General features: G+C 55.6%; 1 protein-coding gene across 1 annotated transcript in view; it reads right to left on the bottom strand.

Annotated features, from left to right (window-relative positions):
• Positions 1-4100: 4100 nt before the first annotated feature.
• The window catches only part of WSCD2 (WSC domain containing 2), a 30328-nt gene continuing 16739 nt past the window's right edge, over positions 4101-17689 (bottom strand). The window contains exons 3-9 of the mRNA XM_074887452.1: positions 16358-16472; positions 15057-15241; positions 13878-13999; positions 12945-13119; positions 11799-11963; positions 9408-9608; positions 4101-6210 (exon numbers count right to left, since the gene is read on the bottom strand). Coding sequence (XP_074743553.1) covers positions 5858-6210; positions 9408-9608; positions 11799-11963; positions 12945-13119; positions 13878-13999; positions 15057-15241; positions 16358-16472 — 1316 coding nt within the window. The 3' untranslated portion in view covers positions 4101-5857. The remainder of the gene's footprint in view (positions 6211-9407; positions 9609-11798; positions 11964-12944; positions 13120-13877; positions 14000-15056; positions 15242-16357; positions 16473-17689) is intronic.

The raw sequence follows: 17689 nt of genomic DNA, 5'->3' as shown, positions 1-17689 counted from the left end.
CCAAAGATGCTCTCTGTGCGTTTTCCCCTTTAATTTGTCCCTGAAGAGGCCAAATGGCTTTTTTGGGGGGAAAACAAAAGTATCTGTGCAAAAAAAAAAAAAAAAAAGCAGCTGAAAGAGCATCATTTCCCCTGTGCCTGCATGTGGCGCTGAGTCTGGCAGCGGGGGCCGGTGTCTGCTCCCCCCCGCCAGCCTCTCCTCCCGGATTCCTGTCAGCCCAACATTCTGTCTGTCAGATAAGATCTGGCAAACGCTCTGTTATACTGATTTGAAAGAGGAATTATTAATGCTGGCGCTGAGATGCTGAGCTGTCTGCATCTCGCCACCGTCTCCTGCACCCCACGAGCCCCCCAGTGACCCACCCTGTCCCTGGAGCTGTTTGGGGGCACAGGGCAGCAGGGAGGGAGTTGGCTCCTGCACCCCAGTGGGTGCCCCCCCACCTCAACATCCATCCAGACACTCCAGGACAAGCAGCACGTTGCTGCTCCATCCCCTCCCGCTGCTGGTTCCCCCCATCCCGGCAGGGTTTGGGATGAGGATGGGGAAGAGAAAAAAATCCCTGAATTCTGTCCGCTGGACCCCGTAACCCGCCAGGCACCGAGCGAGCCTCCCCGGGGAAAATCGGTGATTTCTGTTCCCATGTCGCCCGTCGAAGCAGGCAGTAAACAGATCAAACAGAGAGCATTAAAAATGCATATATACAAAACAGAAACAGGGCAGAAATATTCATCATAAAACTTCAGCAGCAGAACCGCTCCGTGCGCACGAGCTTCTGATCCAGCTTTTTCTTTCCCTTTTGGCAGCGCGGCAAAGAAATGCAGCTCAATATTGCCCCAATTCCTCTGATATTGCCTCAGCACTGCAGGAGCCGCTGCCACAGCCCCGGCATCTCATGGGGTGGGTGAAGATGCAGCCTTTCAGCTCTCCTTTTTTTGCAGTGCCGGGGATTTTGTTCATCCAGGGGAGGAAAGCTCGCGCTGCCATGTCGGCTGCAGTCCCCTGCAGTGATGGGAAGGGCCAATATATTAAATTGTGGGTCCTTGGAAGCGTCCTGCTGACCCCAGTCCACCTCCCTCTTGCGGGGACTGATAGACTCGCTGCTCAGCTGGGAATTGTCCTTAGCTATGAATTAACGCTGTCCTCTTGATTAATGCCGGCAGGAGGCTAATGACACCGCGGCCAACTCGAGGGCAACGTGCAAAAACTGTAATTAGCATCGAGGGAAGGGGCTCGGTGGGAGCCCCAGCTCTGGGTCTGGGTGGCACAGCCAGCCCTGCTCTGTGCCGGCGTGGTGGCAGCCGCCCAGCTGGGGTCTGGGGCCCTTTTGGGGCAAGAGGTGGTGAAATCGGTAACTGGGGCTTTAGCATCTAAGAGTCAAGGGGTGAATGGATCCAGAGCCACCACCATCCCCATGAGACCTGCAATTAAGGCTGTCGTGGGGATCGTGATTTTAGGTCAGGCATGGCCGGGAGAGAAGAGCAGCAGGTTTTGCTCAGCCCTGGGACCCTGACCCCCATTCCAGGACCCACACCCCCCTACAGAACCCCCCTGTCAAGCCCTGGGACCCCAACCCCTGTCCCAGGACCCCCATCCCCATGCCAGGACCCCAATCTACAAGCCCAGGACCCCATTCCCCAGCTACAGCTACCCCCCCTCTCCTTATCCCCCAAGCCCATCGCATGCCAAACCCTCCTCGTGCCTCTCCATGCCCCCTCCGTGCTGCTGCCTCCCCATAATTACCTGCCGCCCGCAGGGCCCCAAAACTTGGGGCTGGGTCTCATTTCACACAAGCGGTTGGGAAATTACTCCAGAATAGACCAAAATCATTTCTGTGGAACACATTACCGTCCTTAATGACTGCTCTTTTTCAATTAGCTGTCACGGCCCCGAAATAAAGCTGTGCTTTCCTTCTCCAATAAATCACTGCCTTTATTTGGAATTGGAATTAAGAAAAAAAAAAAAAAAGAATAAACATGTTACCCTTTCCCTTTCCTCAATGCCAGGCGGGTTGGAGCCATGTTTAAATTATCTCTGCTGCATTCAGGCAGATTGTCAACTGTAAATTTTACAGAAAACAGTAAAGCCGATAAATAAACATGCTCCTTTTGTCAGGGATGAATATTACTGCTGCTCAGATTTATAACTCGCTTCTCTCCTACATTATAGAGCTTTTGTGAAAGTGCTGTCGCAGCTTCTGTATTATGCTGCTGCGGTGGGTTATCTCCCTCCCGGTAAAAGAGCAGCATGAACTTCGTGTGTGATTTAATTTCAGAGGAAGGGCAGCCCCTTCCCTCTGACCTGCTCTGAGCCCTCCCGGCGTCATTTGCATCACTGGGGTCATTGCCCAGAACCCCCTGAATTCACCCCAAAGGGGCATCCACTACCGTGGCTGGGAAAGGGAGCCCTGGACTGAGCCGTTCTCCAGCATCATCTCCTCCAGCATCATCTCCTGCATCGCAGGGACCGGCCTGCTGAGCACAAAACCCACACAGAATTGGGGGAAATGCAGGGAGTTTTGGTGCAGACGCCGTTGCTAGGGCAACAGCTGAGTAACCCATCCAGCCCGGGAGGGAGGATGCTGCAGCCTCTGCCAGCACCGGGGAGGCAGGAAAACACCCCCGGGGATGAGAGATTGCAGAAAATAGATGATTTTTAGCGCAGAAAGCTGGGGACGGTGGTCAAGGTCCCCCCTGGCAGCCCCCAGCCTCACGCTGGGGCCGTGTGAGCCGCCTGGTCCCACCCAGGGATGCTCGGGGCTCGCTGAGGCTGAGTCAAGTGGAAAGATTCGCTGCTGTTAAAAATCATCGTGGAAACACGGAGCGTTGCCTACCCTGCCTGCACATTTCGGTGCTCTCCAACGAGCCAGGCTAATGGCATTAAAGAGGCAGCTGAGCAGGGCGGCTATTAAATGTCAAGAGCTTTGCACATGAAAATGATGCAGAAAGGCTGGTTGGCTTCTTTTTTCCAGGAGGAATATAAATTTTATTATTGCATGCCAGTCCTGTGTGGTAAAAATATAGCCTGGCGTTTAATAAATAAATAAAAATGAAATAAAATAAGCCGTAAACCTTCGGCTTCTGCTTGTGGCTTGGCTGTGTGTGTGGGGAGAGCAGGTGCTGGCAGGACAGTGATTGTGCAAAGGCACCAACCCTCCTAAGGCCGGGGGGTGGGTGTGGGGTGTGTGTGCAGTCAGATGTGCAGCACACACTTACGGGGAGGTAGTGACGTCCAATTGCTCCATTTCATTGCAAATTAAAAAAAGAAAAAAAAAAAAAAAGCAATTGTGGTGAAATAAAAGCATTAAGCTTCAGTGAACCTTAAAGCCACAGTGGGGAGAAAAAAAAGAGGTAAGCTGGCACTGGTGGTGCTCAGGGAGTTTTCTCTGTCCTTTCGCTATCGGCTCTGAAGTTTGGTGAAGGCGGTGATGCCCCCCAGGCTGTGTGGATGGGGGTGTCCCCAGGCTGGCGGTCCCCGTGCTGGGCCAACCCCCCTCCCTGCTCCCCACACCTCCCCTTCCACCTTACAAGCTGCAGCCCAGGACCCCAGAGCATGTTGGCTGCACGTGATGGTGCCTCTTAATTGTTTTATCCTGGAGATTAATTGGCTCTTTGGGTTTAGTTACTTCTAAGGGGCAGGAGGAAACGCTGCCCCTTCCTCAGATGATGCCTGTCAGAACAAATCACGCTCGGCGTGCGTCTCGATTGCTGCAAACCCAACACTTTTTTTAAAAAAAAATGGGATTTCACCAACTCCAGATAAGGCGGTGATCGGCCAAGAGAAAAGAGATAAATTGCACCGAGCCTGCTCTTGCTCTGGAGCCGAGGAAGGACGGGAGGCAACAGGAATAAAGCCTGCAGTAAATCTCCCCGCTCCCACCATGCAGCCAAATAAACCTGTCTTTAAGGACACTATAAAAGTAATAAAACCCCCAAGAAGGAGTCACTTTGGTTGCGTTGTCAGTGGTTTAGATGCAGGAATACCATTAATGGGATTAAAGGCAGGGGGAGAGGTCGCTCCCACGTCCCGGGGGACATCCAGCCCCTGGTCTGGGATGGGTGGAGGGTGCTGGGGTGGCCCCACAAACACACGGGAAGGCAGAATAGCAACAAAAACTCTCCTTTAATAGCTGGATTGACCTGAGGATTTGTTCTGACCGAGGTAGGCAGCCCCGGGGCCACTGTGAGCGAAGGAGCGTGGGGTCAGCTCGATCCCCACTGCCGGGACAGGGCTCACCCGCTCTGCTAGAAAACCTCCAGCCGTTTGTCAAGGGAAGAGTTAAAAACAGGGCAGCTGCTCCCTATAAACACATTCATCCACCTCCGTGCAAAGAAACAGGGACCGGGAGCCCCCCCAGCCTTGGCATCGCTGCCCATGTCCGCTCCGCACGCACATTAGAAAAATATATTTTATTTAAATTCTCCTTTTTCTCCGTGGAGTTTTCTTCTCTCTCTTTGAATATAGATTGAGCGGTGTCTCTAGATTTCAACCTGTGCATGTATTTCTATCAAGATCAAGAGTTAAAAGCCAATCATTGAACACCTAACTCTAGAAAAGGCTGCGTACAATATTATGGCTTTTGCACCTACATCCAAAGGGGACTTGCAGGTTGGAAGGAGGGGAGGGAGCTTGTTTGCGGCAAAGCCAGGACAGGGAGGGAGGGAGGGACGGCTGGGGACCGCATGCAGCTCTGCACAAAGCCAGCCTGGCGAACGGCATCGTCCCGACGCGCACGGAGATCCTTTGGTTTCGCTTGCTCGTCGGCAGGCAGCGGGCGAGGGTGCGGGCAAAGCAAGGGGACCTGTCGCAGGACTGGATTCGGCTGGAGGGACACCTAAAACAGCCCCGGGAATTGCTCCCCACTGCCACGGGGGTTTGATGTGGCTGGGCTGGAGCACGGTCCCTGCTCGCGGCCCCCAAAACTGCTTCTGGGGAGCTCTTCTGGTTCGTAAACTTTTGAAATGAGGCACGGACGAGCTTGTGGGTCCTGTAAGCTCTTCTGTCCAGGGCCAACATTACCCTCTCAAGCATCACCCTCAGGCATGGGGGTGGCTCCCACCCACAGCCCCCCTGGGTGGGGGTCATGGGCCCCTCCCTGGCGCAGCAGGGCTGGAGCAGTGACCGCACAGACAGAGCAGCTGGGGACACCAGCCTTGCCCTGGGGACACCCCCTGTCCCCAGGCTCGGGGAGGGTCCCCATGAAACCAAGGGAGGGTGCATGGCTGGGACAGAGCCACCTCATTGGGACGCAGCACTCTCCCCGGTGCAGCCTTCCTGATTTCCATAACCTCCGACTGGGATCCATGCAAGTATCGCCCATGCGGTGCCAACCCCCTCCTTGGTCTCTCCTCCCTTGGGAAGGGCGATGGGCTCCATCTGGGGATGGGCAGCAGCCTTCCAGGGCTGGCCAAGGAGCGAGAGAAATTTCGGGACACTCACCCCGGGGGAGCTCAGCTCCTGCAGCACCGTGGCAGTGCCAGGGGTGGCGGGGGGTGTGTGTCAGGCACAGCACAAGCAACGCGGCGTCCCCCCAAGGGTTGGGCACAAATAACCCGTTGCGTTGCCAAGGAGGGTTGCGGCAGCCCAAACAGGAGCGGGATGGAGCAGGAATCCTGCGGTGGGGAAGGCACCTGCATCCCCTCAGCGGTGCCGCTGCACCCGGGTCCGCATCGGTGTTGGCCAAGCAAGCTCAGCGATGGCTGGGGACCGTTCGTTGCTCATGCAGGGAGTTGATTAACAGCTAATAGCAGCAGATGGAGACTTAAAAGAAAAGCCACCCACTGGGTGGAAGTAGGCAGAGGCCGGGAAGACCGAGCCTTTCCTCGCCACGCAGGGTCAGGTTCCCCCGCCCTCGTCACCATCATCTCGGGTAATAATCATCCGGGACCCCTGACAGATTTTGGAGTTTCAGAGCCGTGTCCACCGTTTTGATGTAGCCACTGATCATCTTCCTCATCTCAGGGGTGTAGGGGTCATACTCCAATTTTCTCAAGCCGGATCGCTTGAAGTTGCCATCCTTCTGCCCCTCGACACAGAGCAGCCGGTCCTCGCAGGCGGCGATGCCCAGCAGCCCCACCATCCGCTGCAGCTGGACGAAGAGGTCCCGCTTCAGGTCCTCGAAGTGAACCACCAGCACCTTCTTGCCGTAGCGCAGCCAGTCGAGGGTGTGGGTAGCCCACCACGGTGCGTAGTTTGCCACAAACTCTGGCCACTCTGGAAGGAGCAGAGGTTAGTGGGTGTTCCCGCCGTATCCTCCCACATCCCCCATCTCAGGGCCGCTCCCTGCTGAAATCTTTCAATTATCCTTCTTGCTAATTGATCCTCCCATAAAAATCAGGTGATAAAAGGGATAATGAAACATCAATTATAAGCCACAACTCTCCTGGCAGTGCCGTATACATCTATCCCATGACGCATAAAAGCTCTGGGTATCTGCCTCTTCCTCTTGTCCTCCCCCAGAAACCAATGCCTGATTAATAGCTTAACTGTATTTAATTCCCCAAAGAATCATTAAACACAGTATCTGTTTCATTAAACAGATACAGGACAATTCACCTTGTGTAATCATATCACATAAAACTTTGCTTTGGAACCGCTCCAGGGATATCGTAAAATTAATGTCACGGAACCAAACAGGGGTTTCACAGCGCCCGCAGCCTCTGCGGGCTCCACGCAGGGCTGGCAATGGGGAGGGGGAAGGAAAAGCCTCCCCCCCAGCACCGGCAGCTGTGGGCAAGGCTGGCGAGAGGGCCCAGCTGCTTTTTTTCCAAAATTGCCTCAAAATTAGTTCCTGAGAGAAGTAAACAGTTTGGAGAGCCGCGCTGCAGGGAGCAAGGGGCTTTCTGCAGGGAAGGCTGGGATGGGACCCCCCTACCCTCTCTTAATTACTCGCCTGTAATCCCTTTTTTTTGTTCTCTGGATGATTTATTTAACCACACACCTGAGCGCTAATTGCGAACCTGGCACAAACGAGCTGTCCCCGCTGAGGGTTTGCTTCCTGCGCTGGTGGGGGGGCAGGGTGGGTGCTGATGGTTCCACAGGGACCCCTGGGCTCCACAGTCAGGGTCCTCCACAAGCTGAGCAAAAATGGGGGGCTCTGACCCCTCCCCAGTGCCAAACCACAGCTCTCAGCAACTCTCCGAGCCCGATTAAAGCCCTCAAGTGATGGAAAATCTCCATCTTTCCAAGCAAGTTGATCCAATGGTTAATTAACCTGACAATTAACCCATCAGCTAATTACACCGTACATCTTCTGGAAAGAATTTGGTGATGTATTCTGATGTGGGTCCAAATCGGACCGTGCTGGGGTGGAGGGAAGGGTCCCCTCCGCCTGCCCCCCTCCCTCCCAACTCTTGGGGACACAAAGTGTTGGACAGGCCGAGGGGGTTTGGGACTTGGAAAGCACAGGAGGGTGCCCGTGGGGTTGTCCTGCATCCCTTCCCCCCCTCCCGCCCCCAGCTGTATCTGCAGTTTGTAGTTGTGCTTTGAGGTGCAGCACATGAGGATAAAAATCTAGCAAGAGGCTCGTACCCCTCCACGGCAGGGGCGATGCCAGCCCAGGGACCTGTCTAGGGAGAAAAGCCACTGAGGAAGGAGTGGGATGTTTCTCTTCCCTGGTTTTATGGGATGGGGTGGGGGGGGGGGAGTGGGGCTGGGCCATCTCCGGCACGGCAAGCACATGGCGATAATGAAATCCAGGCACATAACAGCAACAACAGCAAAAGCTCCCCTTAAATAAACTCTGAATTAAGGGTAGCAGATGTTCAATCAAGCTAAATATTTTAACTCTTTCCAATGAAGTCAATTCCACAACAGCAATTTGTAAATTGCTATAATTAACAAGCCTCCACACTACGCCTCTGTGTGGGAAAGGTAGCGTCTCCAGAGCAGCTGGGTGCACAAAAATAACACCCTGCCACTGCTGATGTCCACAGGGACGGGCTGGCGGCTGCCACCGCACGGCAGAGGGGCTGGGGGCTTCCCTGAGGGCTGGGCCCATTCTCCTGTGCCTCCGCCTTGGGGAAGGACAGATAACGAGGGCTTGGAGGGGATCTCCTTCCTCCTGCTAATTAGAAATTTGGGGGTGTGTGAGATGGCACTGGACAGGCAGAGATGGAGGCAGGTGGGTGAGCTGGCAGCAACGGGCAGGACCTGTGGGAGTTACAGGGTTTATTTCCACCCCCTGGGTGCTGCCTGTGGCAGGGCTGGCTCTGCTGGGGAGCAGGGCTGCCCATCCCCTCCTGACCCCCCCAGGCAGGGTGGTCCTGCTGGGACCCCGCTTCATTGGCAGCGTGGAGATGCTGCAGCCCCACACCGACATGTGCACCCACCAGGTGATGGATGATGTCTGATGGATCCTGTTATTATTTTAACCTCTCCTTGCGTTCAGGCTAGCTGCCCTTGGCCTCAAAGAGCTGCTCTGAAGAAGGGGCAGAGTTTGGGTCCTCAGGCTCCTGCCCACCCAGAATCATCTGGGTTGGAAAAGCCCTTGAAGCTCCTCCAGTCCAACCATGAACCTCACACTGACCGTTCCCAACTCCACCAGATCCCTCAGCGCTGGGTCAACCCGACTCTTCAACCCCTCCAGGGATGGGGACTCCCCCCCTGCCCTGGGCAGCCCATTCCAACGCCCAACAACCCCTTCTGCAAAGAAATCCTTCCTAAGAGCCAGTCTGACCCTGCCCTGGCACAGCTTGGGGCCATTCCCTCTTGTCCTGGCGCTGGTTCCTTGGCTCAAGAGACTCATCCCCCCTCTCTGCACCCTCCTTTCAGGGAGTTGTAGAGGGCCATGAGGTCTCCCCTCAGCCTCCTCTTCTCCAGACTAAACCCCCCCAGTTCCCTCAGCCGCTCCCCATCAGACCTGTGCTCCAGACCCTGCATCAGCTCCGTCGCCCTTCTCTGAACACGCTCGAGTCATTCAATGGCCTTTTTGGAGTGAGGGGCCCAAAACTGAACACAGTCATGAAGGGGCGGCCTCACCAGTGCCAAGTACAGGGGCAACATCACTTCCCCCTACCCATCCCCTCCCCGCTGGCACCAGGCTGCTGTCAGACTTGTGTCCCCAGGCACTGCCACCTCTCTCTGCTGCTGCCCTTGTGACCCAACACTGAAGAGCCGAGCATCTTCATTTCTCCATCCCATCCCATCCTGTTCCATCCCATCCCATCCCGTCCCGTCCCGTCCATGCAGGAGCCATCAGCTGTGCCAGATGATGCTGCAGGTCATGCTGGTTGCATCCCTCCAACACAGGGATTCCAAAGGGGTGGCACAGCCCACACTTCCCCCATGGGGACCAGACTTGGGCACTGCTGGGCTTTACCAACAGCTTTATGGCTCCAGCAGCCAGGCTGGAGCTCGCCCACCCGGGTTCTGTGGGAGCGGGACGGGGGTGGCCAAGCCCACCAGCCTACCTTTGCCCTTCCAGTGGGCGTGAGCCGCGAAGCCGATGTGTCCCCCGTATTTGCGGTTGAACTCTGCCATTAGAGCCTTGTAGGGGTTTCGGATGAGCAGGATGGCCGAATCAAAGGATTCGATCTCCTTCTGGCCACTCTCGTGAGTCTTGATGCAAATCGTCCTCCCGCTTCGCCAGTGGTCCCTCTCACCCTTGAACCCTGCCGGGACAGAGTGAGTGGGTGCCTGAGTTAATAAAAATAATAAAAGCGAGCTGGGGAAAGGGAATGATGCGGGGATATCGGGTTGCAAAATAGAGTCGGATAAAAGCAGATGGGGCTTGAAGTAGAATTTGCATTCCTCTCCCAGATGGAAATCATTTATTTTCCCAAGTTATGAGTCCCGTGAAATTCATGTATGAGAGGGTGGGTAGCGGGCATGGGGACCGAGCAGGGCTGCCTCCTCCCCGGCCATGCTCAGCTCTTCTCAGCGAGAGGGTCTGCAACAGCCTGATATTGCACAGCCCGTTAAATAACTGCATACTGCATTAATGTACTTTATGCTTGTATTGGGTGGTCAAGAACATATTTTTATAGCTATAATCTCCCTGACCAGTGTTTAAACTCTCCCAATAAATTAAGAAGAGGAAAAAAGCCGTGCTCGGGGCAGATGGGCTGCAGTGATGCCGTAGAGGGGTCCAGAGAGGGGACCACCATCCCTTGTGCCCCTGCACAGAGTATTGGGGCTGAGCCCAGCATCACGCTCAGCCCCTTTGCACCCCCATCCCCTGCAAAGCACAACCCAAACTACCCGGGAACAAGGCGGCAGCAGCAGAGCTGAGCCGAGGAGGGAGATAAGCTGTAAGTAGCTGTACTACATCAATTATAGATGTGTAATTTGCTTTCAGCAGCCATGCTGTGCGACGCAGGGACGTGATGGCTAATCTGCCAGTTGCCTGGATACCTCCGGGCCCCTCCGACACGTTCAGCCCAGAATAAACATGAAACCCATGCGCGGTCGGATGAGCAAAACCTCCCCGAGGCTTTTGCCCGGAGGATGCTCCCACCCATGGGAGGTGTGATGCCAGCTGCACCCTGGGGTGGGTGCCATGGCCGGGGGCTGATAGACTCCAGGCTCCCTCCGTCAGCGCAGAGCATCTCTAAATTTGGCAAATCTTGAAGAAATGGGTGCTGCTGCATTTGGTGTCAGGCAAGCAGGGCTTTAGGGGGTACCGTGGGTACAAACCCCGGCCAGCTGCACAGGTACCCCAGGTACAGACCCCACCAGCTACGTGGGTACCCCAGGTACAGATCCCAGCGCCACCATGGCCAAGGAGGGAAGGAGAATTTCCTCTCAAAGCCACAAAAGGGGAAGGAAAAGCAGGAGAAACCTTCAAGATCTACAAATAAAACTATTGTAAATGACTATAAAATGGGGGGAACTGGTGTTTTCTTTCCCCCTTGCAATCTGGTGGGTTATTGGGAGGAACTGGCTTCTGCCTGAAAAAGCTTCATGCCTGCCTCAAGCGTTTTTTGGCTTGAAACTTATCCTCGCTGCTTAATTCAGGGTCCCCAAAGCCCACGTGCTGTCGGCCCTGGCACCAATACGGTAGGCAGAGCACTGCTGCTTTGCCCCAGAGGGAACAACAGCATCCCTCCTCCGTTAAATATTTACTGGGCAAATACCTGTGTCACCCAGGATGGGAAGATGGATGTCCACCAAACCCTTCAGCCCAAGGAGAACAGGCAAATGAGATCAGCTCCCTCCTCCACCCCACCCCATGAGCTCATCAGAGCTTTTTTGAGCCGTGAATATTCATTAATTTGGGTGTTGGTGTTCCCCGGGTGCTGACATGTTGTTATTTTTATCTGCAGCTACTTGGGAAGCACATGGGGACATTTGTTCTCCAGGATACTGGTGCCACCAGCACCACCTGCTCCCAAATCCTGAAGCTGGAAGGCTGCACAAGTCCTCCTCACCACACAGCTGTGGCTTTCTTTTGCTTCTTACTTTATGCATCCTGGGACAAGAGTGCCAAGCTCGTGGGGAAATCTGATCAAAAACCCCAGTTGGCCTTTTCTTGGGGCAAAAAACTCAGGAATTGCTTTGTTTGCCAGGGTTGGAGCTGCTCCGGTTCCTCCTCTAGAAAGTTCCAACTCCCACGGTGGGTTAAAAATCACCACTGTGATGGAGAAAACCCAGTTCTGCCCCAAATCAGTCCTGGTCAAGGTTAGTGGGCAGCACAGGGAGGTTATGGGCAGGGCACACGCGATGCCCAAACCATCCCATGGAGCAGCATCAGTGGCACCCGGCTCTGCCCTCCCCTTCCTGCAGACCCAAGGGATGGCACCAGGACCTTCTCCCGGCTCAGATGGGACTGGCGCACCCCTGGCAACAAAGCCCCATCTCACCTTTGTTGTAGAGAGACCCATCAAAGTAGTAGCTGCCGGTGTAGAAGCCAGTGGCCAGCTCGATCAGGTGGCGAGCCCAGGTGTTGCCGGCACCGGGGAAGCTGGCCAGGGCCACCAGCTGCTTGGCACGGGTGGGGAGAAACCTCCGGTCCATGCAGCGGTTGTCTGCAGCGAGAACCAGCCAAGGCACGTCAGGGCTGTGGCACGGGAACGTGCTTTTCCCACAGAGCTATCCCGCTTCCTTACGGCGTGCTGCTGTCTCCCGGGAGGATGCTGGGGCAGGGTGCAAGGAGGTGGCCGCTATAGGGAAAAGCGCCCTGCCTAAAGCACACAGGGACACTTCAAAGAATCCTAAACACCCCCAAAAAATCCTCAGAAGAGGGCAGGAGGTGCTTTGCCATTACCAGCTGCTTGCTGCCTTCGTGATTAGGGGAGAGTGAGCAACACGGGTGTCTTTGCCAAGCAACACTCCTGCTTTTTATATCAACAAATGGACAAGCGTTTCCAGCACCACCCAAACGCCGAAGCAGGGATCATGTTGAGACTGAGCCGCTCTGAAGCAAAACCACCTGAATTTGGAACCTCAGTTGCTCCGTTCAGGCCTTTCCTCTCCCAGTAACAGGTTTCCCCTTGCCCTGTGCTTCCCTGTCCCCACTGGTCCCACCACTGGGACCTGCAGGGCAGTGGGGGACAGGAGCCCTCTCTGTGCAGCCTCCCGGGGACTTTTTGCCTGGTCACAGCTATTTTCCCCCATATTTTTCCCCAGAACCTGTCTCCTCTGGCTAGCAAAGCCTCAGCGGGTTCACTGGCCGACTGTAGGCTCTGGCTTGCCGGTACTGCCGGTGACAAGGAGGGACAAGCACTGGCAAGGAGGGATCCTGCCAGAGGCAGATGGCAAACCGCTCTCTCCTGCCGCTGAGTCAGGCAGTAATTAAAGCTGTTTGTTCGGGGGAGGATTGATTTCCCAGGAAATTAAAATAAATGGTAATTTTTAATGAAAGCCAAATAGATGCTGCAAGCTCACACGCACTTTCTGTCGGTGTGCCTGGGAAGGGGTTGGGAAACCAGTGCCAGCGCCCAGGCCGGAGCGGTCCCTGACTGTCCCCTTGCCTGGCAGCAGGCAGGGCAAGCCCAGTGCCAGCTCACCTTGCACTTGGGTCTGGTAGACGAGGAGATATTCGGCGGTGCCGCAGCTCTCGAACTCCTCGCCGGCGCATTTCTGGGCGCAGAGCTGCTCGTCCTCGCGCTCGTGCAGGGTGAAGAGTGTGGTGGGGAAGCCACAGTGGCAGGTGGTCCCGGCCAGGGCCGACAGCGGGTACTCCTGCGGGGACGGGCGGAGGGAGGGCAGCCAGCAGCACTGGCCTCAGCCCCCGTGGCAGACCCATCCTCTGCTGCCCGCACTCATCCTCACCGCCCCGGCCCCGCTGTGCAGCGTGGGGGGGTTTGCAGCATCCCCAGTTGCACAAGCAGCTCATTGCAGACACCCAAAATCACCTGAGCCCCGACTTTTCCGTGGCACAGCCCAGCAGAGCTGTGGCACGTCATTTGTGAGTTTGCCACCTGCACCGAGGTCACTCAGAGCCCTCAGATGACCCTGTGGTGGCCTCGCCGGCATTTCCAAGCCCGGAGTCACGAGGCCCATTTGGCGGCTGATGCGATTGATTGCCAGGCTGCAGCAGTGCCAGGTTAATCGAGGGGCTGCGGTTATTTACACCTCCCGGCCCCGGCTCTCCCAGCACTGATGGGAAAGTGGAGCCAGCGATGGAGCAGCCACTTGTATTTAACTGGTGGGATTGTTTATTCCCCACCCTCCTCTTCTGGGGAGGCCATGAAGGGAGAACAGGACTGTCCCCACCTGCAGGTCTTTCTCTTCCTCTGCCTTATAATTTACTTAATTTTAATTAATAAATACCCCAGCAATGCCCACTGCCAACCTTTCCCTGCCTGTTTATAGGCATCGTGCCCCAGCAGCAAACTGCATCGCAGCATCCCTGGAGCAGAGCAGGACCAGTGTGACCCTTTCTGATGATGATTTAGATGATTAAGCTTTCCACCTGCACCCCCCCAGCCCCCCGGTACCTTCTCGGTGCAGAAATCCACGCACTTGTCCACTGACATGTTCAGCATGAGCTGGCTGATGGGCAAGGCAATGGAGATGTTGTCCGGCCGGCGGAAGCACCCCCGAAATATTGCGCTGCCATCTGCGAGGGAGAGAGGACACATGTGGCACTGGGAGCGATGCTGAACCGGCCACGAAGAGCCAGGGCTACACCCCAAAAATTATGCCAGTGCCAGCCGGTGCGCCCCAGACTCGGGAGCAAGAGCCTCTGCGTGTCCCGGCGTCCCCGTCCCTGTCTCCCACCGCTCCTCTCCAGCCGCTCATCAGCACAGCGGCTGCTTTTCTCCAGCTCTCGTCACCCTCCGGCTGTGAAGCCACGTTTGCTGACAAATCTGAGTCATTTTTAGCCGTGCCAAAACAAGGGCAGACGCGATGGGCCACGGGAGCCCCATCACGCTCCCAGCCGCTCGCTCGGCTGCTTACGGTGCATAATCAGAGCAAAAGCAAAGTTGGGTTTATTTTTTCCTCCCTATTTTTATCAACTCATTGATCCCAGACTGTATGAGCAATGGAGCCAGCGAGGAGAGCAGAGCTGGGACTGGCCTAGTCCCCCCACATCAGCACTGGTGCCCCAAGGGGTCCCATCCCAGGTCCTCGCCCACCGCTGCACATACCCGGGCACCCTCAGCCCCTTCCCAGGGTGGTCACTCCACCAGGTGCCTGGTGGTGGGAGCTCTGAGAACTGCCACCTTCCTTCCTATAGCTTGGGGATGAGGAAAGAAAAGCAGCAAGTGTGGGTAATTATAGTGCTGCTTAATTGGGAGCCAAACGAGCACTTCTGATGAGGAGAACCCTCGGCTTTTCCTGGAGCTCCCGCACATCCTCAGCCTCCAGCCAGCTCTGAATACGATGATGGTCCTGTCTGGCCATCAGGAAAGAGTTCTTCATCCGAAGTCCCCCAAAATGCCCTGAACAGGAGTTTAGGTCCTTGGGGCTCCCTGCCTCACCCAGCAGTCATCCTCACAGGGGGATCCCCACGATTTGCAGGAGCAAAACTATCCCACTCACAGACCTGAACCGCTTCCAAACCACCTCTCTTGACCCATGACCTGGCTGACGCAGCACAGGGATGCCAGGGACCACCCCCACCACCACCATGAGGGGCTGAACCGGGAGCCGCATCAATGCCGCCAACTTACATCTCCGGGCAGACTCCTGGGCCAGCTCCAGGCGGTAGATGGAGAGGCGGTTGACCCCACCGCAGATGTTGCTCCTCTCCCCCTTGCACTCCATGTTGCACTCTGACTCGCTGGCGTTCGATGCCTGGACCTTGTGTCCACAGTAGCACTCGGCGCCGAATTCCAGCCCTGCATAGAGGTAACCCCTGGGGAGAGGGAGACGGGGGGGGGGTGCTCAGCACGTCCCCAGGCATACCCCCAGCTCCGTGGGGTTTCACAGGAGCATCTCTGCTGCAGGAAGCTCCCACCCAGCGCTGGAAGCAGCACTGCATCCCAAGGATGCATTGTTGGATGAGATGATCATTGCAGGTCCCTTCCAACTGAAAATATTCTATTCTATTCTATTCTATTCTATTCTATTCTATTCTATTCTATTCTATTCTATTCTATTCTATTCTAATTCTAATTCTATTCTATTCCCCCTAAAGCGGGGGAGCTGTGCTGCTCACTACAGACTGGATCTGGAAGCGGGGGGATTGCAGCACGGGCAGGTGCTTGCCAAGTGCCAGCGGAGCTGGAAACCCGCCAGAAAGGGGCAGTGCTGGTGCTGCAGGGGGGCTCTGGCGTGGAGCAGCCCCGTGTTGGCACCGCCAAGGATGCGCCGCAGCCGTCGATTCGGCTCATGGCATGCGTCCGTCACGGCGAGCATCCTGCTGAAGTGGGTGAGCACTGCGTGGGGGACGTGCCACTGCCCCGGTGACTGGCGATGGCCCTTTGCAGCAACGTCCTTCGGTGCTGCGGGATGCGGCGCAGACGGGCTTCAGCTCTGGGGGAGTTTGGAGGCAGCAAAGTGCCACCCGCTCCCACCGGCACAGACCACGTTTAGGGCACATCCTTTGTGTAACACTGGGAAAAGGAGAAAAATTCTGCAGCAAGGAATCCGTGTGTCTCCCCAACTGCTCATGGAGGCGTTTTGACAGCTGGGAAGGTCTGGGGAGGGTGTTTTGGTGGGGGACGGCGTTTTGGTGGGGCTAGCCGTGGGTGGAAGCGCTCAAGACTCCCCCAGCCCCGAAACAGAGCCCTTACACCCCCCTGCCCTGTACGAGGATGGAATCCGTCATCCCCGCCGACCTTTTTCTGGGGGTCCTGGAAAACACCAGTGAATTGAAAAAAAAATAAATCAAAACGAGATAAATCTAAATAAAAAAGAAGGAAGGCGAGGGGAAGGGGAAGGGAGCAGCCAGGGCAGGGAACTGTGACAGCAGAGAAACACTGGTGTGTGTGGGAATTGATGGAGACACGGTGCCCGTCTCCCGCCCTACCGTTCGGCACAGTTGTCCTGGCAACGGAAGACTGTCATCTTCTTGTAGTCGAAGAAGGACACGCCGCGCAGCGTTCGCCGGCGAGTGTTGTCCACGTAGCAGCCGATGTATCTTGCTGGGGGGAGGGTAGAGGAGAGGGGGGTAAGAATCAGCCAGGGGTGAGCCCACCAATTCCCAACGCCCCCCCTTTGGATTTTTCCCTGAATAGGGATGTTCAGCAACGTGCCCTGTTTGTTTTAGAAACACGCGCTCTGGGTATGTCCTGAAAAAAAAAAAAGGTGAAGTCCATAAACACCCACTACAGATAGAAAGGACGCTGGGGCTCTGCACTGAGGCTTCTTCTCTCCATCCTCTTCCAGCCTTAAAACCGAGCAAAGTGGCTCCAAAAAGAGATGAGTTACATGGTAAAATAACCAATCCCCTTCACTCTGCCCTGCCAGGAACACAGAGGTGGGCAGAATGGCGAAAGATGGTTTAAAACAAATTTTCCTCAGCCAGCAGCTCGCTTTCCCCAGCCCCAGCAATCGATGCAGAGGATATTTGCCCAGTGCTAACACTTGGCAAAGTAAAGGTTGATGCCTGTGCTGAGAGCAAATGAAGATGCTGGTAGACAGGGAATAGAGCTGAATAAATAGCTACGATGAAATCATTTATTTGACAAATGTAGCCTTTTCCAATAATCTGAAAACAAACAGCCATCTCCTCGCCGGCGTGTCTGTTGCGACGCTCCGTGTCGGCTGTGGGATCTTGTTAGGGGCGAGCAGGTCCACGAACTGTCCCTGTTCAGTCTCCTCATTAGGTGCCCTCATTAGTACCCTCGTTAGTGCCCTCATTAGTGTCCTGCTCCTGCTCCCACCTGAGCATTTGCTGCGGGGAAGAGGTATGGCTGCCGATGCAGGGATGCGGTGCTGGTGCAGGGATGCTCAGCATCCTTACTGCCACTGCTGCCCAAGGAGGATGGGGGGTTTGGGAGCTGATGGGATTAGCCATCTGGTAATCAGCTAACGAGGTGTCCATTAACGTGTTCTGGCTTGAGGATGTGCAGGTTAGCCACACAGTATGGGTGTCCCAGGGGAGGGTGGCCCCAGGGACCAGTGGCAGGGTCTTACCAGCCCGGGACTGATGGCAGAGCTGGTTTGGAATCCCAAACCAGTCAGGTTCCCTGTTTCGGGTACACATCCTTGATGAATATAACGGCAATCTTCCGCTTTTCATAATCCTGAAATTGTGCTCCACTCTCAGGGCATCTGCAGGACGCTGGCACAGGGTGACCCTGTCCTGGAGTAAATCCCAGAGCCCATGTGGTGGCCACTGGCCTCTGGCTTTGAGCTG

This window comes from Strix uralensis, chromosome 17, assembly GCF_047716275.1.
Source record: "Strix uralensis isolate ZFMK-TIS-50842 chromosome 17, bStrUra1, whole genome shotgun sequence".
NCBI lineage: Eukaryota > Metazoa > Chordata > Aves > Strigiformes > Strigidae > Strix > Strix uralensis.
The sequence above is the reverse complement of the archived record's forward strand: the minus strand, read 5'-3'. Positions and strand labels throughout refer to the sequence as shown.